The sequence below is a fragment of the Dermacentor andersoni genome, chromosome 3 (assembly GCF_023375885.2).
Source record: "Dermacentor andersoni chromosome 3, qqDerAnde1_hic_scaffold, whole genome shotgun sequence".
Lineage (NCBI taxonomy): Eukaryota > Metazoa > Arthropoda > Arachnida > Ixodida > Ixodidae > Dermacentor > Dermacentor andersoni.
Window position 1 is genome coordinate 44,393,707 of NC_092816.1, and position 26,866 is coordinate 44,420,572.

The window sequence follows — 26,866 nt, forward strand, 5'->3', positions numbered from 1 at the left end:
TCCTAGGTGTAGACTAGAATGGAATCTTGAATCATGTTTTTACATGGTATTAACCACTTCTCTATTTCCCTCTAGGAACATGCACACCTGTCAGGAGTGGCAGACAAAGACATTCCGCATCGACAAGGTGTTCTCATCAGCTTCGTTCACCATCAGCTATTCCAACTTGGCAAGGTTGATGAGTGCTGAGCCTGAGTCTGAAAAGCTGAGGTCGCTGGTCATCGACCGATCTATGCCTGTGTACCGCAAAACATTGTCCAAGGAGATTGCCGTTGCGTGCCACGCTGTGCTCAAGCCCCTTAACAATTTTCAGCGCCGAGCCATTCTCAAATTTTTGATGAGCGAAGACTACGTCCTTTTCAAGGGAATGCCAGGAACAGGTGTTTGCTCTTAATTATTATACATTTCTAGTTTTTTATCCTATCTGCAAGGAAGGATATAATTGATTATTTCAAATCGTTAACCGTAGCCATTTATTACAGACTAAAATTTGCACAGACATTTCACATGCTGTTATCGAGAGCAATTTGTCTGTCTTTATGACGACATACATAAATGAGCAATGCAGCTATGCTTTCATCATGACCAATAAATGTGCACACATTTGTCTGCACATTTCATGCTTCGTTTGTGAGCCAAGTCCTGCCACTTAACTCTAAGGGGAGAGAATCTTACCTGCAAGAGCCATAATTTTTTTATCATCCAGGCCACTAGTGCTACAAGAGCGACAGAGACAAGACCAGTTAATCTAGCTGCCGAATGCTTTAGTGAATATAATGTGGCATATGCAGCTTTTGTCTTAGCAGGGTTGCTGATTTCGCTAGATGATAATTCATCTTAGTAAGAGAAGAGTGCGAAGACCGACAAAGACAAACGGGATGAAGGCACCTTCGTTCAAACATACCACCGTTATCCATCAACACAACAGTGACCACACCCACATAGTCATAGAAGCTGTGCATATGGTGCAGGAACAAGCTGCATACATAGGTGTTTTGTGGAAGGCAAGTACAAGCGGTTGACATTTTTGGTGATTCATGATCTTTTGGCATGTTCTTTAAGTTTTATTTATTATACAATTATGTTTTCATTCTTTGCTTCCTTCCCTGTCACTAGAGATGTTTCCACGATTGCTGTTTGTGAGTGGATTATATAAATTAGGATAATTTAATAATGAACTGTCAACTGGAAGTTAGCACGCATCTTTGTCTCATTTATGTTCTTGTCAGCTTTTGCAGTGTTCCCTCGCAAAGATTCATTTTTAGACTTGTCCGTTCATCAGCTGCTGCGAATTTAAGTCATCAAAACTTGCAGAAAATGTTTCGCTTTACAACAATCCTGTAATTGATGACAGTTGTGCTATCTGATTTTGTTTTTTGTTTCAGGCAAAACCACTACCATTGCTGCCTTGGTTCAAGCCTTGGTGCTGCTCAAGAAGCGGGTACTATTGACAAGCTATACACACAGTGGGGTGGACAGTGTATTGCTAAAGTTAAAGGCCCGTGGCGTGCCCTTTGTTAGACTCGGTGCTACCAGCAAAGTCCATCCAGACCTCAAAGAGTTCAGCGCAAGTAATCTGACTGCTATCATCAGTACTACTCTGGGACTGCAGGAGTTTTACGAGAGCCAGGTAAGCTTCGTGTGCCAACCATTAGAGCTGTATTTACTGGGAATTTGGTTTTAGTTGAACCTTGTATCATAACAGCCTCATCCGGCATGAAAATACTTTCGTCATACTAGTACACGGTGTTTCAGGTAACTTGTGCCAAGCCTTAGAAAGTGCATGTGTGCGTTGTGAGATTGCAACCAACTTAGTATTGTTCACTGTTCCCTTGAGCAACTCAAAGCAGTTTTACTATGAACTTAGGTAATTATTTAACAATTAACCAACCTTAAAAATTTTCCAGTAAACTCAAAACCTTCAATGGAGAAGTTGTGGAGCCTGTAAAGTCAACGACTTCATTGTCTGCCAGACCAGGCTTCAAGTATGGTGAAGGACAATGCGCTTCAAGAGCCCACAGCAGCGCGTCTTATGCCGCCATAAATTCCAGAAGAAGCAGAAGTTACCATCCTGTGACTCGTGCTCGCTGCTCTCGTACTTGCTTGCCTGTTCTTTCTAATCCGAAATACTACTTGTTTCTAAAGAACCTATTGAGAAATATCCAAACAATTTTTTTTTGTGTGGTGATAGGTGCTGTGGTTTTCATTTTTCAGGGCTGCAAGAAAAACATGTGAGATTTAATAACTACCATGTGACTAGGCGCTAGCACGCAGCAACATTACTGCCCTCAAATATGCTGCCAACAAATGATCTATTCAGCTTTACATATTTTCTGAAAGTTCACTGAAACTCCGAACATTCTCGTTATCCTGCCATAAACTAAAGAACATGTGCCACACTAGTACTCCATAGCCGACCTCCAGCAAGAAAACCCTTTTCTATGTGCGTGGAGGCTCGGTGGGGAAATGTGTGTTCCACTCCTTCCACAGTTAAATCTTAATATAACGAAGTCGGTAAAATCTGCAATTTGCATTGTTATATCAAAATTTCGTTGTATTGAAATTTAACATTTTATGCTAATAAGCACAGCTGCCGATCAATTTTTCTTACACGGAAGGGACCGCAAAATGCTCCCATTTGAGCAATTGAAGAAAGCAAAAGATACGGTTTCATACCATGTGGACAATATCTTCGCATCGACAGTATGAACCAGCGAATCCCGCCACACGTTCATGTCCTCTCTGCCTCAGCGACTGATAGTGTCGCCCACAGTGGGGCGACACTATCAAGTACTGCACTATTTTACTATTATGTCCTGTACTATTTATACTGGAGGTTGCGAATAACCTCCAGTACTAAATGCGACGGAAGACAACACATGTGATGCCACGCCATCTCAGCACACCCACTAATTGAACACGCAGCAGAAGATGTTGACGCTGTTAAAAGACACGAATACGTATGTTCAACTTGACCGGGATCCAACACCCAAGGTGCAAAGAGACTACCAGAAGCTTTTGGCCGATGTCTTTCGTGTGGTCCCCCCTGAACGCAAGTCACTGTATTTTACATTACTTTGTCATAATGGTTCGGCCCCTGCTCTTTATGGCCTCCCCAAGGTTCACAAGCCAGGCGTTCCCATGCGTCCAATTGTAGATTTCACGCGTTCACCCCTGCACAAGCTATCAGGATTTTTACATCGTGTCATTTCGCCCCTCGTCGGACGTGCCACTCACATACGCAATTCCTACGACTTGATGGACAAAGTCCGTGACGTCGTACTGGACAAAAACAACATCCTGGTCTCTTTTGACGTGAAATTGCTTTTTACTAGTGTGCCAACGGAACTGGCCGTGGATGTATGCAGTACCGCTCTGGAGTTGGATGCCACTCTACCCGAGAGATCGCCCATTGATGCACCGGACCTGGCTCGGCTGTTACAGTTCTGTTTATCAAATACGTACTTTACGTTCCAAAAGTATTTCTACAAACAGGTCCACGGAACGGCTATGGGAGCTTCTATATCGGTAACCGCCGCTAATTTGACAATGGAAGCACTTGAAAGTCGAGCACTCGCTTCGTTCAGCCCTGCTCCGAAGGCATTCTTTCGCTACGTGGACGACTGTTTTTGCATCATTCATAAAGAAGCAGTTCAGTCGTTCACACCTGAACAGCATGGAAGCAGCGATCCAGTTCACGGTAGAAGAGGAAGTCGACGGCAAGCTTCCGTTCCTTGATATGCTGATTGAAAGAAAGGGGCCTACTTTGTCGTTCGCAGTTTGCAGAAAGCCAACTCACACAGGACGCTACTTGCATTTCGGCTCCTTGCAACCTGCTTCTCACAAAAGGGCAGTGGTTTCGACGCTTCTATGACGCGCGGAGAAAATCTGCACGAGACAAGAAGACTACGCAGCCGACGTAAGCGTGGTACGGCGGGAACTATCAGCCTGTGGTTACCAGTGCTCTTTCTTGAATGCTGTCGAATGACAAATGGCACGTCCGCAGTTACCCCATGCTGCCTCTAGTCAAAAGCGCGCCGGAATACCCTATATCCCGTCCACGAGTGAAGCTCTAAGCCGTATTCTGCGTTCATACAATGTTCAAGTGGCACACATTCCAAACCAGAGACTACGGCAATCACTCGTCAATGTTAAGGACAAATTACCAAAAGAGAAATTCCCAGGTGTTGTGTACGTTGTCCCATGCGCGGATTGCGACTACGTGTACATTGGCGAAACTGGTGACTTTGAAAGGCGTCTTAAACAGCACAATTATGACGTCAAAAAAGAAAATGTGAAATCCAGTGCCTTGGCTGAGCATGCCACTTCAAGCGGCCACGCAATCGATTGGGGGAAGGCACGTGTCCTTGCCAGGGAAAAAGGGCTATCTCGACGCCTTTATCTTGAGTCCCTCATGATCCAGACTACGCCACACACTCTGAACAGGAGCGATGGCAATCTGCCGTCAGTGTATGCGCGCTGCCTGCGTCACGTGTTCTAGACTATTTAAGCGAGCTGCTCGAGCACCTTTGTTTATTTTACCTGTGAACAAGGCTCCCGTGTGGGAGCCGAAACGTCTTCTTTTCTTTTAAATCTTTATTTGGTCGGCGAAGTGCCCCGGGTTTTTGTTTACCTTTTAACCATATTGAAATAGTAGATAAATACAGTTTGTTATATTGAAGTTCGTTATATCAATGTTTAATTGTACATTGACTAATAACTCCAGTGAAGCAGCGCTTGCCGTGGCTGTATAGCAGCAGATAGAACGCAACATGTCATTTGTTAAAAATCGGGGATCACACTTCTAAGATGTACATTCATATGCACTTCCTTGAACTCCACTCAAAGTACTCTTGCCCAGAGATTTACATCGACGCAACAACATCGTATGCTGGCGTGTCTTAGTCAGCAGTCGGTCCATCTTTCACAGGATCGGACATTCTGCTATTGGGAATAACCATCTTTACAGCAGAGGCTTATGCAGTATTGTCACTTGTAAATCATACAAGGAAATTAAAACTACAAAAGGCAATAAGATTCAGACTCCTTAAGCGTCTTAGAACATTAATCTCACTCCGTAAACAAAAATGCATTCTTCTTCATCCTTCATTCTGCTAGGTTCCTTACACAGACCCATTATTTGACATTAAATCCGTTTTGAGCTTTCTACAAGGTGTTGGTACATTGCAAGTTATCGCTCCAAGAGATTCATAGCACATCCTCTTATCAGTGGATGCTGCTGTGGTAGTAGTGCTTTGTGTAGCACGTACTTCCAGGCCCTTGCGTTTAAAGGTCTTGGTAAAGCAGTAGTGCTGCTGGCACTGACACCCGTTAGTATATCATCCTTTCTTAGCACACCTTTTTTCTTTGTAGCACACCTCACGTGTCATTGTCACAGTTTTAATACGTACACATATTTGATGTACATATACAGTAAATGTTCTTAGGCCATGTTACACCTACCTTTCGCAGTGCATTGCTACATTAATAATTCATCGTTACCTGCTTAGCACACTTTGACCATGCCTGGCCCTTGCGACAATAACTGCGTCATCATCATCATCAAGGGGTATGTTTGCAAAGTGGTGGACGGCAAGCTTTAACTAATGCTTCCTACGCAAAAACTATCCATCTCTTTGTCAATCCCCAATCTGCTACACATGATCAAAGAACAAGTCACTGAGTATATTCTTCCAGCCTACCAAGACTTCTAAGGCAACACCGCATTCACTAGAGGCGCTTTTGTCCCGCTTTGAAGCATTGAACTCATGGCTGAGTGGTAGCGTCACCAAATCACACTCCAGAGACCCTGGTTCGATTCCCACCCAGCCCATCTTGCAAGTTGTTTTTATTTATGAATTGCCTTCCACCATTTCTCGCTCACGGCCGACGCCGACGACACCGGCTTTTCTGCGACATGAGCTCCTTAACGCTGCGCGTTAAAAATTTCAAGGCTTACAGTTTCCCTTTTATTGTCATTGAGGTGATTGCTGAAGGTGTACTGGAGCTAGCTTTCTTGAACATAGGCACTGCAGTCTTGGCAACACATGCCCTCCTTTACTGCATCATTGGAAAGATCACAACGCTGCTTTCAGGTGTCTGCCTACGTACGGCAAATGCAAAACATCGAGCCTTTAGGATCTTGCAGAGGCCGGGTTGTCATTGAACATGCCCTACATGATCAAGTTTTTTGTTCTTGCTTGTTGTCCTCATTATGTCATCTTGGGCTGGGATTTTCTGTCAAGGCATTATGCTGTCACCAACTGCATCCGCTCCAAGGTTCATTACTTTCTTTTCTGTGAAATGCCACTTACCAAGGGACCCTTCCCAAACTCGTCATCACAGCCACATGTTCGGGGTTGTCTGTGGTCGTCTCCTTGTGTGACTCCTGTGACAGCAGTGTGCCTTTTATGCTGCCCAACCACTTTGCTCGTCACCGTACTGTTCTTCCACCGTCCACTGTGCTCAATCTTTATGCTGGTGTCACTTCCACATGCATTTGTAACCCAATGTTGCTCCCGCTTAGTGTGTTACGCTGTGAGTACCTTGGTCGCACTGACCCAGTACACCTAATTTTTTGCGTGTTCGGAGACCCCACCTGCTTACGTCTTCTTTATAGACCCTGTGCCTGCATCTTCCTAAATGCACCCCTCCACCACGCCCATTGACCTTCCTCCAGAGCACCACGTCCAGCTGCTCTGCCTTCTTGATCAATTCAATTCATTAGATTGTCTCAGTACTTCATTGGCCTAAGCACCTGTCACTGACTCACCCATTCTGGCCAATTAATAAACTTCCCTCGCATCTATTTCTTTTCTTTCCATGCAGCTAGTGGTCGCCTGCACTTGTCTGGGCTCGGGTCAAGGACCACTTAAGAGGCTGCGCTTCGATGCCTGCATTGTGGATGAGGCTTCTCAGGCCTTGCAGCCCGCCTGCCTGGGACCCCTTTTTCTGGCCCGTTCCTTTGTGCTTGTTGGCGACACTCAACAATTGCCACCGGTGGTGCAAAGTGATGACGCAAGGTGCTTTCTCATTCAAACCTTTTCAGAGAATCTGCTACAGCATTTTTCATTTTGGTGTAATAGGAGTGTGGTCGCCAGTCACGGAATGCAATCTAAAATTCTCAAACACATGCCGTATTTTCATTTCCAAGTACAACCTGCTGAGTAGTTTTTGTTTTTGTGAGCCACGAGCGTGAAATTACAAGCTATGGACAACATGTATCAGCTTAAGAGAGCAGGCAAAGAGGTTGGCTTTATTGCAATGTTTAGTATTTCGAATGCTTTCGAGCAGGTGCTTTCATGCCAAATGAACACTGAATGTTCCCAAGTTTTTATGTGCTCGTTGTTCCACTGTGATCTCTTCAGGAAAAAAGGCATGGACGTGAGCTTGTTTGCAAGGCTTGAACGACCAGAAAACACGGTTGTGCTTCCCGTTCAGTACAGGATGAACAGGTAAATGTGATTCTGTGAAGCCACAGCATTCAGATGCATTTTATCCTGCCAGAAAAGCATTTATACCACTATTGCCTGTTCAGACAACCATACTTCACAGTGTTCTTGATTGATGAAGCTATGTTGATAGTTCTTGTGTTTCCTAATTTCTCCATTCAGTTTACGCTCATTGTTTTCACCTTGACCCGCAGTGGTTGCTTAGTGACTTTGGTACTGCACTGCTAAGCACGAGGTCGGGGGATGAAATCCCGGCCACGGCGGCTGCATTTCGATGAGGGCGAAATGTGAAAACACCTGTGTACTTAGATTTGGGTGCACATTAAAGAACCCCAGGTGTTCCAAATTAATCCGTAGACTCCCACTACGGCGTGCCTCATAATCATATTGTGGTTTTGGCTCGCAAAACCCCATAATTTAATGTAAGCTAAGTTTTGTTTTCACCTTACCTAAATTACAGGGAACAATGCCTAGTTGAGAGTGTTTGTGCTGGTGAAACAGTACAGGATGCTAAAAATAACCCTGCTCCATCAATTGTCCCTCACATTGTGCACGTGCTTTCCTTTCACAGTAGTCCTGCTTATATCGTAAACATCAAATGGAAACAGTAGGAAAGGGAACACGTGTTATGCTTACTAATTACTGTATAGGGGATACTGCATGTGTATGTGAACATATGAACCGCTTACTCAATTGTCGTGATAGTTACAGGGGATGTTTAAAGCAATAATTTAAGTCCAGGTGCTGAATATTAATATTGTAAAGAAGTTTTTCGAAAGGCTAATAATCTTCAAATCAAACGACTACCATTGGTCCCAAAAACTGTCATTCTAAAATGACAGCCAATTTTAGCATTCTTGTGCCTGATATAATATTAGGAAGGCCAACGTTATGCTACTGTGTGGCGACATTGTTTCTATTTCAGAATTTTTTTCTATTTTAGAAATTTACATAATTAGCACTATTAAAATTGCACTTCCACCTTGCATTAAAATATTAAATTTTTTCATTAAGATAAACGTAAAACTTAAACATTTGAGTTCACAGCAGCACTCAGCATGAAATTTCATGCCAGGAAATGTACTACAAATAAGTATGCTTTGTCTAATACAAGTGCGATAGTTTTTGATAACGCGAACTTCTGTCAAAAAACGTAAAGTTAGAAAAATGGTTTCAAAAGTTTAGAAACATGCTATTTTATTCTCAATGCATTCTTGGCCACTAATGTGTAGTCTTCTTCAATTTCACTCTCTTCTGTTACAATTGCTTCGAGCTTGTTTCTTCCTAGCCACTTGAGAGCTGTAAAGTCCTCTGGCTCTCACTTTTGTGGCAATTCTTTTCACATGGATCTTTGGAATGAGATGGCACGAAAAAGTAGCCACTTCTCCGCGCCTGGTGATGTGACCAAAAAAAGAGAGAGGAAGTGTCGCTGCCTTCTTCACGTATTGTGTGCGACTGTGCATAGTGAGCATCAGCAGGCACGTGATGCTCATCCTCTGTAGTTGCGCAGTAGGGAACCCCGGCGAATCTGCAAGCGCAGTGCAGGTGCGCGGAATCAAGCCTTCTTTGCCCACGATTGCGGCGGGTAACCTTAAAAAGTGGCACGTTAAAAGAGCGAGAAACAAGCTCTCTGACAATAACAGCCACACCGCGCCCCGCTATATATTCTTGCATTTGAAGACAGCGGTCACAGCGGATGATCTCACTTGCGCATCAGCACAGCCGTGTAAAAAAAAAAAAGTTAGTTTCCGACCACACTGGTGTGGACAGTACAATTTTTTCGCACATTCTTGAGTGGTCAGGGAACCTGAAACTGCCGTAATCTAAAAGCACAATTTTCGGCCAAACACCATGATTATTTTCACCTTGTCCCCCCTTAAAACTGCAACACGCAGCTGTCATGTAACCTGAGCGGCTCACAGTTGGGCTGCTCGGGCCCACACCCAGTGGCATTCCGCACCTTGTCGAAAACGAAATGTGTGAGAATTAATCGCACCTTTGTCACATACACTGACACATATTAAAAGAAGAAAGCAACGTCTTAGTTTGGTTTGTTGCAGATGCCTTTCATTTTTGCATGACAGTATGCATGAAATTCCTCATCTGTATTTCAGAGAGATCACTGCTGTGTGTAACAAGCTGACTTATGCTGGCCAACTGGAATGTGGATCCGATGATGTGGCAAACGCAAGCCTGTCACTGCCAAACCTTCCATCCACACTGGGTCGTGTTCTGCCTCCAGACTGCTGGATGTTGAAGGCCACCTCTAAAGAACTAGAGACAGCGGTCTTGTTTGTGTGCACTGATGCACTGACATCAAGCCACGAGGACACCAGTGACAGGAGGGGCACAACTAGTGGGATTGAAGTCACAATTATCTTGCAGTTAGTTGCTGTTTTGATAAAGGTGAGCTTTTCATAAGGACAGTAAATCAGCTAGCGTAGGAATTCGCAAGCCTTCTGGCCATAGAAACCCACCTTTCACTTTCAGAGAGTGCCATAAACTCCAACATTCTCATTACCTATTGTACAATATTTCAATATTAAGGGTGATGATCACACTTGTGCTGCCTCATTTATTGTACACACACATAGAAATAGTTTCACAGGGTCTCATGTGTCATACGAGAATTTGCATGTTGAATTGTGTGTCGTGTGTCATCTACCAGCAGTGAAAGAAGTCCTATGATATTTTGTGCCGGCAACATTGTACAGTGCTTTATTTTAGCTTTGCAGTGGAATAGCTCTGCACAGGTGAGGAACAAGGCACATTGAAGTTTCAAGAAAGGGCGAGGGGGAATTCACAGCATGTGTCACTAAGAGGCGTGGGAGAGGGCAATACGCAAAGCTTTTGATTTACTTGAGGGCGTTCAGTTGGTAGTGTAATCCTTACGAGCCGACTATTCTGAAATCTAGATTCACATGCTCTGTGGAAGAAGTTCCTTTGTGTTGGTGTGTGTGTGACCTACAGAACTTTCATTACTTGGCTGGTCTTCTGTTGTAGCTAAAAGCTCATCACTTGTGCTCTGTGACCATATGGCTTTAGAGTAGCCTGACTTCCAAGTTGATGATGGTTCTACATACTTGCTTGATGCTGGGCTTTCCAGTGATTGATACTTATCCCAAAGCTTCTCAGCACTGCGACAATCATGGGTGATTGGCTGAACGCATGCATGGCAACAGTTAGTATGTAATGTACTTGACCATTCCTGTGCCTGTGTGCAAAGCTCATGCATTCATCCTTTCTTTCTTAGTATTACAAACTGAATATAGCTAAAGTATATTGCTCGCTGTCCACTTTTTGTCTCAGTGCAACTTTTTTTTGGGGGAGTGGGTAACACTTTTGGATGTGCACAATTATAAATTTATTTGCCTTTTGCCATCATTGCCTCATGATAGGGTGGTCTGCCTCCTGAGGAAGTTGGTGTAATCGCCCCATTTCGAAACCAAGTGCAGCTGCTGAAGCAAGCAGTCTCTCGCCTAGTGCAAGTGGACATCAGCACAGTAGACCAGTTTCAGGGCAAAGAGAAAAGCGTTGTCCTGCTTTCCTGTGTGAAGAAGTATACGGGTGATAGCAAGGTGTGTGTCTGTGTGCTCTCCCAGTTTAAAGATTGATGACATTAGTACAAGAAATCATGTTTTTCTTTTATTCAAGTACCCTAAAGTCTCGTACGAGCATTACTTAGGGGTGTTACAATAAATCAGTGACAGTTACAGTATACGCGTTTAAACACAATCCTTTCTGAAATAAAAAGAACACAAGCAAAAAAACATGGAAGAAAAAGAACTGTCCGAGCACAACAACGACACATCCTAAAAGTTGAAGATACCTATAGAATAGAATAGAGCAGCAGATTATTTATTGTACAGGGTGCCCCAACTATCATGCACCGGGATTTAAAAATATGCAAATGCCATGTAGCTGTACAGAAATAAGGTAATGTTATTTGCCATCGCTTGGATATACTCAGATGATTTTTTGCATTGTACCTAATTACATAATTAGTCTTCATTAGTTAATAAACTTCTCAGATATTATAATTAAATTAAATGTGCCCCTAGCGGCCGGTTGCGCGGCGATTTTGTGTGTATTTGCGGGCTTCTTTTACACACGGAAAAACATTTATGTGGCACATGTTTAGCAAAATAAAGCTGTATTGGGAGTTCATGTTGCTCTTGACATGTTTCGTCTAATTACAGTATTTGAGAAGGTAATTAAGGCTAATTATATAATTAGGCACACTGCAAAAATTCATCTTAGTATTTCCAAGTGGCGGCAAACATTACCTTGGCTCTGTCCAGCGACGTGGCATTTGCATATGTTTAAATCTTGATGCATGGCACTTGGTGCACCCTATATGTAGCAGTATTAACACATTAAAATATGTGCACTAGTCTGTCTAGGCTGAACTGTTTGCATGCATGTGCACACCCTTGCCACTTTGAGGTATGTATTTAGTATAAGTGCATTATAAACTTTTCATCACTTGGCTTGCTTCTGTCCAAGTTAAAAGAATGTTTTATTGAGCACTTTTTTTTATAATGTCCGTCTGTTAGCACTTGTTTCTGTCACTTCAAGGGATATGACAACAACAGAAGGGTGGACAGCTTGGCCGTCAATCGTTTTGACGACTGTGCATTATTTACCTGTTAATACTCACAAAAAGCAAGTTCCAACGCACAGAAACATTTTATTTTAAAAAAATGAGGTCCCTATATGTCTTACTATCCTCAGCGATTTTCGTCAAGCAGGGCCTACATGTCTTTCCTGTCCAATTCTTTGTGGCTGCCCAAAGTGGGTTCATAAGCTGCTTGGGCACATTGGAGCACTCTACAACTCAAACATGCACATTTTGTGTGGTTACAATGTGCTTGAAATCGGTGTCATTTTGGAGTATCAAGGCTGACATTATAAGAATAAAAATATGCAATGACCATATGTTAACCTGTAAAAATGTTTTGTTTGCATTGACTTTGTCATGTCTTTTTTCTGTCTGTCGCAGGAAACTGAAATCTTGAATGACCAGAGACGCCTTACTGTGGCTGTGAGTCGGGCACGACATAAGTTGATTATTGTTGGCAGCAGTTCAACATTGAGAAAATACAAGCCATTTGAGAAGTTGCTGAGCTTTCTGAGGGAAGACCAGCTTTTGAGGCTCCAAAGTGGAGATGAATCACGCTACAAAGAAAGTGTTCTGCAAAATTAACGACACAAGGTTTATCTGGATGTTGCATGCCTGTATTTATGTGACACTAGTGAGTGCATTGTGTTGTGTACATAATTGTATATGGACATTTCTTTTAATATACATTTTATATACACCTGTCCATTATTCTTCAGTGTGTCCACATCTTGCTCCACACTTTCTAAGCATGTGCAAATGTCCCTGAAGGTGTAACACTATTGTTTTATGTGGCATGTTCTTCCACAGCAGGACAAAAACCTTTTTAGGTTTACACCTATAAAAAAGCATCGTTTTGTGGGGAATAGTTTTCAAAATTTTGTAGCTTTCAATTCGCCAGTGCTCAAAACATTTATGCAGGCAATATTTCCTGCCTGTTTCGTTAAGTGAAAGGCTAATTAAATTGACCATTGCCTCATTTAGATAATCTATTACAAATAAGCATTACATAGAATAAAAGCACCCTGAATTAGTGGTCCGTAGTTGTAGGCCGCGGGATCGCTGAAGAAAGCACCTTTACTGCTTAGAAGAATGACTAAGTGTACTTTGTGGTGCAGTCTTTGTACCAATGGCAATATCGCAGCAGCATCTATTGTGGTACCTAGCTAGGTTTCTAAGGGATGAACACTGCACCTTGCCTGTTTTTAACGCTGGGAGCCCGGTACTTCCAAGTCACGAACGGCATGCAAAAGGGTGTGATTTAGCTTAAGAGTGTACACAGTGCTTCAACACACTCTAAAACAAAATTACAACCTTTTGGTTGTATCTTGCCACACAACAATAAACGTCATCTGTCTAGTCCGCATTTCCTTTCTTTAACGCTGCGAGCCCGGTACTTCTCAGTAACAAACGGCATGCGCGTTATCAGCATGACATAGCATTCCCGACAGGAAAGTTGCGGGTGCGGCGTTTTCAAGAAAGGAAACGCAAGCAAGGCAGATGAGTATCGTGTGGCAGATCAACCCAAATGGTGTACCTTTGTCTGAGAGTGCACTTAAGCAGGTGTTTTTATTATTATTTCTTTGCTTCATGGAAGCAAAGAAAGAAAGTCCTCGCAATGTATTATTACAGCACTAAATTTTGGTTTGGTAAAAGTGGTATGTGCTGGCACAGCAAATGGCTGGCTCACACTAGTTTACCAGTGCCACGAGGTACCCATAATTGTTACATGTGCGGGCAACAACAACAAAAGGACAACTTTACCTGAAATAAGTGGAAGACGAGTGAAAGTAGCCCGGTTGTTTGAGCGCATACATTCACATACGCGATGCCGGTGCGACAATTGGGGTTTCGCTTTCGTTTTTACTCGGGCCTGGCTTTGGCACCGATCTTTGTTGGCTCGATGATACGCTGACAGCAATAAGCAAGTCAAATAACAGATTCTTTATTAAAGGTGTATTATAGCGGTACTACGCAAGTGTAAAGGGTTCTGCAGCTTGTACCTTGCATTTTTGCTTTTATCGGGTGCGGCGAAGTCTCATCATCGACAGTTGCGCCGCGAAACTCGACTTTTTTGTGGCGCTGGGCGCATTGACATCATCAGCGCAATGGCGGCCTGATGTTGGGTGAGTGGCGTTTTATTCTCTTTCGTCGAGTTTTTGCAGTGGTTCAGCATTCACTGGGTTCTGGAGTTGATTACAGTTGAAATATGTATTACTGCGTGTTATGTCAGCTGTTGTCCGCACGTGATGAAATCATTAGCGGACGCCGGGATGCGAGAAATGCGCCGCTGCTTGCAATGGCTTGGATGTTGCTGCTCGCCTCCAGACTACACCACGCCGCCCGACGTTTGTTTTCATAGCATGATGAGTGTTATTGCGTTCGCCGGAGGCTGCAGTGAACAATCGCGGATTTTCTTTTACCGCGTCTCATGCTACAGTACTTAGCTGGCCAGGTCTGGAGACGGAAGGTAACCACACGGGAACGATACATTTGGCGAATGAGGCGAATAAGTTGTAGGCTGGGTCTTGGCCGCCTACCCGTGTTTACTCGTATCTCGTCTTCTTGGGTAGCGTTTGTTGTTGTTTGTGAATGTGTAAACAGCGACACTCCTTTTGCTGTACTCGTCAAATGAATGCTATCAACTGGCCGTGTTGCATGTCGTGCTTCTTTTTGACCGAAAAATTGCAGCAGCGTTGCACTCGGAGCGACATTAATTTGGTTTCGACATTGTTTTGTTGCTTCATCTAAAGAGCATATTAATTTCGGGGCCTTTGGACCCGCCTGTACGGATAATGCGTAACATCTGCGTGTCAACTCGCTTAGAATTTAGAGATGCCTCCTTTTAACTCGTTACTCCGCGTGCCCATGTAGCTTTCGGAGTACAGCGTGGTACTGAGTATTGCATTTTATGGCCCCTGCCTTGGTCCTACTAAAGCCCCTGAAACTTAGGTCCGACCCTTTCCTGCCGTTCGCGGGACGAGAACACTCGGATGGCTCGCGAGGGAGTCGGCGACTCGCACTCTGTCAGGTCCGTAATAACAGGGTCCGCAGTCGTCGCCTTGGGGGCCCTGCTAATCGGCGCCGCGTGGAGTCACTCAAAAAATAATAATTCCGGTGACTCTAGCACCGCTCGCCTCGGGGCATTCTCACATTCTGTGTCGGCGCAGTTTTTCTCTTTTGCGCAACCAGTGGTTGCCTGCCACTGCCAAGGCCTCTCGTCCGTACCCGTGAGCGAGCGACCCAGCGGGAGTTCGCGTTGGTCATAGCAAAGGGGCAGCACCCGCTTCGCTTCACAATACGGTCAGGGGCATTCCCTGTCATTTTCCTTGGCGTTTTTTTATATCCACATTTCATCTTCTTTATTGTTTTTTGCATCTCTCTCGCTTTGTCTCTCTTTCCTCTTTACCTTATTTATTTTCCCTGATGGTGTTGTACGCATCGTTCTCGGCCCGTTGAAGGGAAGGGTCTCTGGTTGAAGTGAAAGTTGCACGGAATAAGTGCCGGGCGTATGACGAAAGCGAAACACGAGACGCTCGTTTGGACATCGTAGTCGTGTGCGCGCGTGTGTGTAATGAACTCTCTCCCTTCGCGTGTGTCATACTCCAGAGCGCGTCAGTCTTGAAGATACCTTCCTTGTCAGTTTCATTCAACGCGGGATAGGCCTGCCTGTTTGTGAAATTGTTTCCATTGTATGTATATACGCAGCTTCGAAGCCATTCAACCATTTCGCGGCGCATGTTAGTAACGAAACATTGGGCCCCTTTCTAAAACCTGAATGAAGCTAAGGGCGCTGGGAAGTTATCTTCTAAGCATGGCGGTCAGCTAGAAAAAAATAAAGAAAAAAAACTTGGTATAGGTGAGAAATTTCTAAAAATAAAACTAATATAGTTTTCTCGAGAATTACACAAGTTCTAGCCCGAGTATCTTGCAGTTAAATGTTTGTACACCGCTAGTGTTGAGGCTACCGCTTTCAGCATCACCCTCGGCCGCTTTGTTTAACGTAAATTTTCTCTCATACCACTCTTGTATTTCTGTTGTACCCTTTTATTTGTATATATATCATAGAAGGGAACAAAGACAACGTGGGGGAATTTACTTGTACTTACTAATTGAGCTAAAGAAATGATAAATTAATGGAAATGAAAGTGGATGAAAAAACAACTGACGGCAAGTTGGGTACGAACCCGCGTCTTCGCATTACGCGTGCGACGCTCTTGCCAATTGAGCTACCGCGGCACCGTGACCGTTGCGGTGACCGTTTCCGGTCACCGCAGTACTTTTGGATCCGTGTTCGTAAAGCACTTCTTAATGCTAGACTAGTTTGTAAGTACAGTGCTAGCCAATAGTGACGGCGAACGCATTATTAGCGGAGGCGGCCGACCAATGGGAAACAGTTCTTACGAACGAAAAAGCTTTGAATTCCCTTTGGCGCTAGAACGTTACCGCAGGCCCGGCGGCGCAACATCTGCGCGCGTTCGAAATCAAGGTTCCAGTGCACGCTTTGCCACTAAACGATGTTCGTGAAAGCAGGTTCGCGAGAGCGTGCTTTTGTTTCGGCAAGACCGCGCTACAGAAGTGTTTCCACTCGTGTTCTAGCAAGCGGATGGAGCAAGGTGGAAATGTGGCACCTCGTGACGCTGCTTTCCTTATCTTTCCTTAGCAAGAAGCTCGCAGACTCCACTTGGGCCTTGGCTATCAGTTGAAGATGTTTACGGGGTCAACTCGCACAAAAGGAACATCGTCTCGAACACACATACTCTTTGCAGGTTTATTCGATGTAATAAGCGGTGTAACATGCGATTTCCTTGTCTTCTTTTTTTTATAATCTGAAATACTAAATTCGCCTTAATACTGTATTTCTTGCGGGACACAAGCAGACAAAGGGCAGCGACGTTTGTGGGATATTTTTCATTACCTTTTGTATCCCTACCTATATACCCGCCTGTATGCTTTCAGTAACGTGAATCCCAGCCAAGTGGCTCGACATTCGGGCGTTATAAAAAGAACAACAAAGGCACGCCAAGTGCGGGGGAGCCAACGAAAGCAACCCTGACACGAGCAGGTTAACACGGCTGACTGTACCCGGCTGGCTGTACCGTCGCGTGACCGTATAAATAGGGAGTTTTAGATTAGGGGACGCGAGTGGCTTGTGTCCCCTAACCTAAAACTTTCCGGAGAATGGCTAAGCGGCGCACGTCTTCCTATTTCGTCCGTCGTGCCTTTGCACCAAACCTTAAAAAAAATGTGCGTGTGGCAGATTGCACAATTCAAACCCTTGATCTAAATTGCTCGATGAGGCGGACATTACTTTCACGGGAAATAAAAATTGAACAGACAACTAATTAACAAAATGCCACTAAATAACACGTTAATTAATTACTTTATGCGCATATTGTAATTTACGAATCGTAGCCGGCGAGTTCGCAAGGCGTATGCACTTTGAACGAATTATCAGGGCGACACCAGTTTCGAAACATGAATGTTCAATGTGTGCGACGAGATATGCTGGCGTTCCAGTTACTTTTGTGCTCCAATGCATAAAACAGCTTGCTCTTAAATATATATATATATATATAAGCAGAGCACAGTGCATTTTCACAACAAGTTTGACGGCGCATATTTCGAAACTGGCGCCATGCTCAGAATTAGTTCCCAAGTCGATATCCATGCATATTCACTAGCCACAATCGCACGCAAATTGCAATGTACCTGCCGCGGTGGCTTAGCGGCTGTGGTGTTGCGCTGCTAAGCAAGGGGTCGCGGGATCGAATCCCGGCGGCGGCGGCCGCATTTCGATGGGGACGAAATGCAAAAACACCCGTGTCCTGTGCATTTGGGGGCACGTTAAAGATCCTATGGCGGTCAAAATTAATTCGGAGTCCCCCACTACGGCGTGCTTCATAATCAAATCGCGGTTTTGGCACGTAAAACCCCATTCATTCATTCATTCATTCATTCATTCACACACACAAACGTTTTCTAGATAACGTCACATCTGTAGGGTCTCTTAACGCCGCAAGGCGACGGTGCGGTGGCAGCGATCGCGTCCTTTTCTCTTCTGCAATCCTTCTACAAGTTTTCTTTCCTTTTTGAGAAATGTCTGAGCGAATAAACAATCCGTCGAACCCCAGTTCTGGGGCCCCGTATCACTCGATCACCGTCGGCAATGCTATCGCGACGTGTATTATACTGTCCAGAGCAGGCGCTCGCATACAAGCTGTGTGTACTCAGCTCTGTATCCGCAACCTGTGCTCATCAAGAATCATGATGCCGGCGCACACACGCGCGCGAGTGCATGGTCGAGGATAATGTGCCGATTCCATTCCACGTGCTATTCCTTTGCACGCTTCGTCAGTGGTCCGCCTACGTTATCGACACCGTGGTTATCACCAGGATCGGCCGACCGTGAACGTTGGATGACAAGGGAATAGAAACGAGCGAATGGAATCGTTGCCAGCTTGCGCATGTAACATGAAAAATTTAAGTTTAATAATTATAATTATATATATATATATATATATATATATATATATATATATATATATATATATATATATATATATATATATATATATATATATATATATATATATATATATAGAAGTGACGTCGAATTATAGCACGGTCACAAAGCACCGGACGAGCTGTAATACCGCGCATTTCATTGTTACAGGTAGAAAACGCCAGCTCTTCCTGAATTTCCTACATTATATATATTCCTACATTAAAATTTAATTCCGTGCATTTGCTCATTGCTGATAAGAACGCCAGCGTTAACAGGCCAAGATGAGCGCCGCTAAACACACTTCCGTGATAAACTATGCACATTACAGCTGGGATGTCATAAATGAAAGTGCGCCTTTGTCTGTATCGCAGATATCGAAAAGGTGACGAAGCAGGCTTGCGGGTAATGAAAGCACTAAATTGGCGTGCATTGTCATCACGTTTCTTTTTTATTATTTGATTTTTTCTCCTTTCTGCAATTTTACAGCCGTGCACCCCTGTCGCGCCCTCTCACATAAAAGGAGTGGGCGCTTTCATTCTGGCATTTGTCTGTCGCTGAAGTTGTGAACAGTGGCCTGCGAACCTTGCTGGAACTTGAACAAAACCGGAACACCGAAACGGGGAACGAATATCTCAGAATTCGTTCCAATTAGATATGTCTAACGAACTCAACGGGTGCAATTCCCGAAACTGCAATAGGCGCCTTTGAGTATAAAAAGTTGATTAGCGAGATTTCTGTAGACGTAGTGTACTCTTCATTTCGATTGCTCGTGCATCTTCGCCTCGTCGCGTAATCTAGCTCAACAAATAAATTGCACGACCTGAAACGAGACTTTCAGAAATTCTGTTAGCACTAAAATAAAACTGCCATCTACGTATCTCCTTTTTTATCAGACGCACGGATATATAACGCCTGTGCTGGGCACAGATAATGATTGAGGCTCGAGCCTTAATTATAGGTGCACGATTGTCGCGGTTATCACCAGGATATAGGCCGATCACACGTTCCCAACGAGCGATACGGACAGGATAGAATCGAATGGATGCCAAGTGAACCGTGCTTTGCGACTGGGAGTTGCGCTGTATGTGTACTCGGGTGACCTTGTTTTTGTTTCGTCTACAGCTGCGCTCAGTTTAGCAGGTTGCCTCGACCATCGCATTTCTCTCTATTTACTCTATTTATAGCGCAGCCCTTAAGCGCTAGTGCCTGCGTCGGCGTCGTATCTCGTAACCGAGCGAACGAGCACAGCGGAGAAGCTGAGCGCAGCGGTCGATGAAAGGCGGCGATACCCAAGACAGCGCGAGGAGGAAAGCAGAGGAGGAAGGTATGGCGAAAGCGTGAGAAGAAAAGCGTAGCGCGGCGTAAGATGGGGCTCTGCGGCGACGATGGCTACGAGATGGCGTCAGCGTAGCGCGCGTCGTCTGTATGGATGCAAAGCGCTGCATAACGGAGGTCTGTCTGTCTGCGGCGGCGGCTGCTGTGAATCGCGCCCACGCGTCACCCACGCGCTGCCTTTCGCGACCTCCCGATTAGCGAAGCTGTCGCTCCACACTTCGCTCCGTTTGCAGCGTGCCGCAGGAGGCAGATTTTCCGCGCCCGCCACTATATCGCGAAATGAAAACACGTATAGAATTGCGCTCAAATTTCGCATTAGGGATTATCATAATCGTCGGGGAAATTTGTCTTTGTCTATGTTGAATCGACAGCGAGGGAGTTTGCAGTCTTTCTGTCTCTATCGGTTTGCCGAGGATCTCCTCTGGCCTGTACAGCGTAGATGAAGACGAAGGCGGGAAGGGACGTTGCGTCACCTGGTGACGACGTTATGTACATTGAAACAAGTGTCGAACATTTATGCGGCCGGTTAAAACCGCGCAGCTAGCAAACTTCTTTTATCCCGTTTTAACGTCAGCTAATTATGTCCACTGGAAGCTTAGTTTCACTACATTTCCTTTTTTTTCTGCTTCTTCACAGTTACGAAAAGCGTGCTGTTGCAAAACGCGGATCGGGAATTTTAACCTCTAGTCTTGTCAAGTTCACAGAATGCGAACTTCGCGTGAGAACTCTTTACAGGATCCTCAGATACGAGAACGTCTATATCATATCCGGCATGCTTGGAAAACACTCATTGGGACAATTGAAATCTACGCTAGATCTAAAATGCTGCGAAAAAGAATTACAGAAGTGAATCCGCTACGTGATGACATGCCCGCCATGGGTAACTTACTATGGCCATGGCGTTGCGCCACTGATTTTCGATGTCGCGGGTTGAATCCTGGTCGCGGCTGCGGCCGCATTTCCATGGGGGCGAAGTGCAATTACGCACGCACACTTAGATTTAGGTGCACGTTGAAGAAACTGCGGTGGTGAATGTTAATACGGAGACTGGGGCGTGCTTCATAATGAGGTCGTGGTTTTGTTACGTAAAGTTCCAGAATTCACTTCAACATGATGCCATACCGAGAGCCAGCGCGTACATATTAAAACACCTTACACGCATATATGATATATTATTCAAACTGTGTCTTAAGATGCTTGCGAGCCATTTCAAGTGTCGTTATTTTCGTCAATGCTTTTGCTTTAGATGTTTTGGCGCGTGCAGTAGCGGACAGGCGAAATTCCGTAAGCAGGCTTTCCCGCTAAGTTACCTTGCCATAACCAAAATGGGCACATTCCAGCTAGTAGCACTGTTAAACCTGAGGGGCGCGTTTTCAAAGCTTGGGTGGTGCGAGGGAGAGAAGGCCGCCCGCACGTTGACATTCTAACGTGACGATTCTAACCCGAAGTCTGACATCGGGGTTAGTTCAAACTGTACGTGGAAATGCACACTTGCGGGATTTCGGATAGCCTAGCATTGCATAGCCTAGCAAGTCTGACATCGGGGTTAGTTCAAACTGTACGTGGAAATGCACACTTGCGGGATTTAGCATAGCCTAGCATTGTGTACAAAGAGCCTGGAAGGGTTATTAAGCGCTAGCGCATCGATTTGCGGTTCTGTTACACTCACTACGCAACTACCATATCGGAATCATGAAGGCTGAACCCGGTTAAGACGAACTTTCGGATATGAGGAACAGTTACTCAGCAGCTCAATGAAGAGTGCATAAAACGTACAATTTAAATCGAACGAAAGTATCTTCTTACTCCTCGCTTTTGGTTTTAACGCTGCTTCGTTTCTTTTGTGTAGTGCATATTCTGGCGCAACAGGAATAGCTGATCTTAAGTTATGTGAGTTTCTTATAAGGCCAACAAATTTTCGCTGCCCCCTCGATTTCGTGTCGAAGGGATTCTGCTGTATTTCTGGATGTGGTGTTCAAGTAAGACAAACAAACATGCACTTGTCACGTCGTCACCGTTATGTCTGATTGGTTTCATTGAGTGATTGGTTATTATTAATCATCTTTACTAGCTTCGTGTTCACTTTAGCAAACGCTTGGTATTCTTCGCGCAGTCTGGACATCGTTGTTTTTCGGAGGCTATGTCCGATGGATGTTTTATCGACCACAGAGCGTCCTCCTCAAATGCGTCGTCTTCGCTCTTTGCGCACTTCTCTTACGACACTCGCGATCGACATCGCGAGTCTCGTGAAACGCGCGCTTCGCGTGCCGATCCCTCTCTACGATACGAGTCTCGTCGACGTATTTGCGCGACCCGCCTTGTATCGTTGCTTCACTGCGCACGACATGGATTCTCCTCTCCCTTCCCTCCCCTTTTCGCCTACGCATTGTGGACGCGGGTTGCCTGCATTGTTGGCATCATTGAAACAAAAGAAACACCGCACGCCGCGTGTACATGTCACGCATCTCTGCGCCACGCTTTGTTTTTCTCGTTTGCTTTCCCGTTCGGGGAGTAGACGCTCGAAAAGCGCTGCGACCTTGGAGCCGCAGTTTCTCCGCTTTACAAGTTGGCGAGTGCTCGAATCGTGAGACGAAACGACTCGGCTTCACTGGAAAAGAAAGAGAAAAGAAAGAAAAAGACATCGGGCAGAAACCATTGGCAATGATTGTCAGTGTAAGCGAATAGCCCAACCGACCGAATGAACGAACGAACCAGCGAGCGAGTGAACGAACGTTTTCCTTCCTTGCCAAACGCTCCGTTATCGCACCTAAGCATTCAGACCCATCAAAGCTCGCGTGTGATATAACGTGCACATCAAAGAGAAAACTTGGCGTTCGGCGACGAACGCGCCCCCCTCACTCGGTGGTGCGAGGGCATGCGCCCTTATTTGCACCGGCGACTTACATGGCAAGTCCGACCGCCAACCCCAAAGAAACGGGCAAAAGTGGAAAGCCATTGCTCTTTAAAAAAAGAAAAAATAAACTTGGACGCAGTGTCTTTAGGTTTTGCTTCAGGTAATGTTTCCCGTGGGAACGAACTCGTATTGTGCTATATCATAGCCTCCGAGATCACCACGCGCGCGGGGTGTAATCTCGGAGGCTATGATATAGCACAATTTAGAGCGGGGTGATCTCGTAGGTCATGGCTCTATACACTTAGTGTCCGCGGTAGCCGCAGGGGTGCGCAGTTTCCAGTTGTAGCATGGAAATTGAGGGGGTAGTACACGTGCACGCGGATTTGTCTTCACATTATCCTTCTGGCTTCGGAGGGATTTGCGACTTTGCTAATTGACAAATTTTCCGGCGAGATTTCGCGTTGGATGTGCAACAGTTCGCAAATGATTATGCATGCCGATGCCCAGAAATGCTGGACACGAGGCTCGCGAGACGTATTAGATGGAGCGCCCTCTCATAAAATGGACGTTCGTTCGACGTTTCGTGACTGAAAGGGTACGTCAGATACACCCAATCGCTCTCTCGCTCGAAAAACAAAGGGGAGGGGGGGGGAGGGGGAGGCATTCTTCACTGAGGATAGATTTGATATTTGAAGACGAACCATTCGGGAACACCTTCCGTGAGCCCGAGCGGTGTGGTATAATATGACGCTGTAGGTTCCTGAGCAGTTCGATTATTTCAGTGGGTCCTCGTTGAGACCACATTCAGTAGTGGCTCATTCGGTGGGACCTCACACTCCAGTGAAACCTCGTTTCTGCCTTTCCAACTCGGGCAACAAGAGCAGATTTGGCAATTTTCTGTTAGGTGATTGGATAAGAGGGTTTAAAAGAAAATGTCGGGGAAGGCGCATATGTGTCTTGACGCATGCATTTTACAAACGCCGATACGTTTAATGCTGGTCCATCGTGGATTGGTATTGACGCATAAGTTTTACAAACGCTGTAGGTTTAATGCTGGTTCATCATGGCCTGGTAATAAATGTCGAAGGCCGCTGTGAGTCGTGACAGATTCCCGGGCTCTGTACAGGGCGAAAACAACATTGCGTGACGTGCGACGAGGTGAAGCCATGCGGAAGGGCCGCGCGAAATGCGTGCACGCGAAGAGCGGTGATATGGGCGCCCAACGGGAGGGTTATTCAAATTAGGCAATGTCCTGTTTGACTTTTGCTCCGATTCACTTTTAGAAGTGGGGAGGTAAGGACGCGCTTAAGTTTTTCGTTTTTTATTAGTATTATTAGTCGCCTGAATATATCTGTGTATATATAGGGTGGGCTGGCTTGACGTGGATGTATAATTTGACATTACTGGCAGTGATCTACTTTCTTCATTTTTCTGCAGTGGACTTTAATGTAGGCTGATGATAAGCTAACAATTTCTGCGGAAATACGCTAAGTAAAAAAAAAGAAAGCTAGCCTCATGAAACGGAAATAGTGTCATCCACCTGAGAGCGGCATAGCGCATATAGCTACAAAGCCTAGCCAAACGGTTTTCTCAGAAACATCCTTCGCCCTTGCGGATTTCTGCAAAGCTTGTTCGCCGTATTCACTTTCCCTGCGCTTCCAATTGTCGATTAAAGCTGGTCGACAATTGTCGACAAAATAACGTAAAAAAGATTTTAAAGAAAGATTTAGATGAACAAAGAAAGATCAGAATAACGAGCTTGAGTGGCGTTGCCACTGCCCCGTCTCAAGGAAGCAGCTTAGAGCATCATCATCACGTCCACCTTATCGGTATTCCGGTGTAAAATGTAATAATACGTTTACGGAGGCAGGCTGTAAAACTGTCCACCGACTTCCCACACGTCCGTGCCTTGTTTCATCCGTTCGGCACGTCTCGCACATAGTCACGATGTTGCAGCCTTTTACTGCTTCCGCGGGGTTGGTCGAGCACGGTCGCGCCTGTGTGGGGACCGGTAGCTCCCATTATATTGCGCTTGTAAATTACCTAATGCGCAGCAGCTAGGTGCTCGAGTCTCGCGTAGTTTCCAACGTTATAGCACGCCGAGCCTTCGATCACGTCGCTGATTTCTAACTGTTCTTGCGTAGCAACATACGTTATCCAGGCCCGTAACCATGCATGCCGGTGGGTTAGGGTAAAGCCCCTCCATACACGTTTCCGCCGACCAGGATGCAGGGGCTTTAGGCTAGGGCGGGTCCTGACAATCTCCGAAATTATTCCTGCGGTGATGCCTGCTGCTCATCACAACTCACATAGGTTTACAAGTAATTGTATTTGTATGTGCATGCCAATATGTGTAATATATGGTTACACTATACCATATGTTAGCGATATGCCTGATTCACACGCGAAAGTAAGCGAACCAATAGACCACTGTGGGAGGACCTCTTGCTAGGCGCGTGGCCACAGAGTTGGCAGACGATAGAGACAATGGGTGCTCTTTCACGTTTCTTAGGCGACACGGGCCTGGACCCACGCTTGTGATAACAGTTATGCAATGTGTCTTTCACCTCGTTCCTCCCATTATCATTGTGACCCCATTGTAACCCTTTTTCTTCCCTTCTTCCCCTTCCCTTACGTAGAGTAGCAGGCCAGATGCTCCATTTTCCGGCCGACCTCTCTACATTTTCCAATCATTAAACTACTTCTCTTTTAAGTGAATAGAAATCTTTCAAGCTGACCACCGTTGTACCGCCCCCCCCCCCCCCCCCCCCCTCTGCGACCGCAAAACCCCTCCCGAAAATTATTCCTGGGTACTGCCCTGGCGTTTATTATATGCGGCTTTGGCGGAACTGCGCCTGGCGGCGGCCGTGTTCTGGAATAGGACGTCCCGACTAAAGAATATACATTTCGAAAGTCGCTGAATCGTCGGGTCAGCCGTGACAGGCAGGCGTAGCAAGCATCGCAAAATGTTGGCGCTTTGCACAAGTGCCCTTCATATTCTTTTTTTTTTGTGTGTGTGTTTGTTCATGTGGGGTGCCGACTGCCGCGGGTTTCTGGCTTTTTATGAGCGTATTTCGAGGTTGAAGACGATGAACGAGGCAGAAGCATAAAGAACGCCGCTTACTGACGATCCAAATTTATTGCATTCGTGCACAAGTTCATGTCAGGTAACGCCAACAGCAACATACATACATACATACATACATACATACATACATACATACATACATACACGTATCCGATGTACGTACTTAGTGCTTGCGCAATTATACGATAAAATTCATTTGTTAGTACATGGTCTGCGTCACCTCTATTCGTCCTTGCCTCAAATTATGCTGGCAAAACCGGTCGATATCCATCGCACCGAGAAGCCCAGATTCAGTCTGTTAACGCATGCAGAAGCTGCGTTGCGCAGGCTGTCGGACATCTCGACCCCCCCCCCTTCCCTCTCCCGCTCCCCGACTCATGATTGCGATACCGTTCTGGGTATACGTATGCATGGCTTGTACTTGGCGCGTGGCTTCCGCCTTTCCATATGAGGCTCTTGGAAAGATGCGCTCTCGGCACGGTCTGCAGGCAGCTTGCGTCATTCGCCGTTCTGCGGAAGAGATAAAAAAAAGGCTGAGAGGCGCCTCCTTCGTTTAGCACCGTTCAACAACAACAACAAAAAAAAATGGCGGGGGAGGGAAATGAACTGCCTCCTCTGCCTCGTGTCTTATCCTCTGGCAGTCTCTGCTTCCAGCGTCGCGTGACTGACCTTTCGCGCTGCATGCCTGCGTTGCCCAATCGTTGCCCCCCCCCCCCTCCCCTCCTCCAATCGCGCGAGCGCGCGCTTTTAGTCGCGCGAAACTGTGGTTGTCAGCACCTGTGACAGAGGCTCAGGAAATAAGTGGAAAGAGTGTGTGTTTGTGGTACGAGGGCGGGGGGAGTGAGTTGAGCGTTATCTGCGCGAATGGGCCGCGCGGCGGCGTTTCCGAACTTGATAGCCCCTTGTGAAACCGTTCGAAAAGGGCGCGCTGCGGTCTTGCAGTGGGAGCCCTCGCGACAGTGCGCTTTGGAGCAGCTCCAAGGTGTCCCGGGCCTCTCTGTAGCCGCAC

At 45.6% G+C, this 26,866-nt stretch overlaps 2 protein-coding genes across 2 annotated transcripts in view; both read left to right on the forward strand.

The window, feature by feature from the left end:
* Dna2 (DNA replication helicase/nuclease 2) overlaps positions 1 to 12,780 on the forward strand; it is a 30,122-nt gene extending 17,342 nt beyond the window's left edge. Inside the window, exons 11-17 of the mRNA XM_050166624.3 lie at positions 76 to 380; positions 1,386 to 1,630; positions 6,829 to 7,022; positions 7,368 to 7,454; positions 9,566 to 9,857; positions 10,850 to 11,029; positions 12,454 to 12,780. Coding sequence (XP_050022581.1) covers positions 76 to 380; positions 1,386 to 1,630; positions 6,829 to 7,022; positions 7,368 to 7,454; positions 9,566 to 9,857; positions 10,850 to 11,029; positions 12,454 to 12,657 — 1,507 coding nt within the window. The 3' untranslated portion in view covers positions 12,658 to 12,780. The remainder of the gene's footprint in view (positions 1 to 75; positions 381 to 1,385; positions 1,631 to 6,828; positions 7,023 to 7,367; positions 7,455 to 9,565; positions 9,858 to 10,849; positions 11,030 to 12,453) is intronic.
* Positions 12,781 to 14,161: 1,381 nt separating this feature from the next.
* Pisd (phosphatidylserine decarboxylase) overlaps positions 14,162 to 26,866 on the forward strand; it is a 47,674-nt gene continuing 34,969 nt past the window's right edge. Inside the window, exon 1 of the mRNA XM_050166666.3 lies at positions 14,162 to 14,198. The gene's annotated coding sequence lies outside the window, so the exon portion shown is untranslated. The remainder of the gene's footprint in view (positions 14,199 to 26,866) is intronic.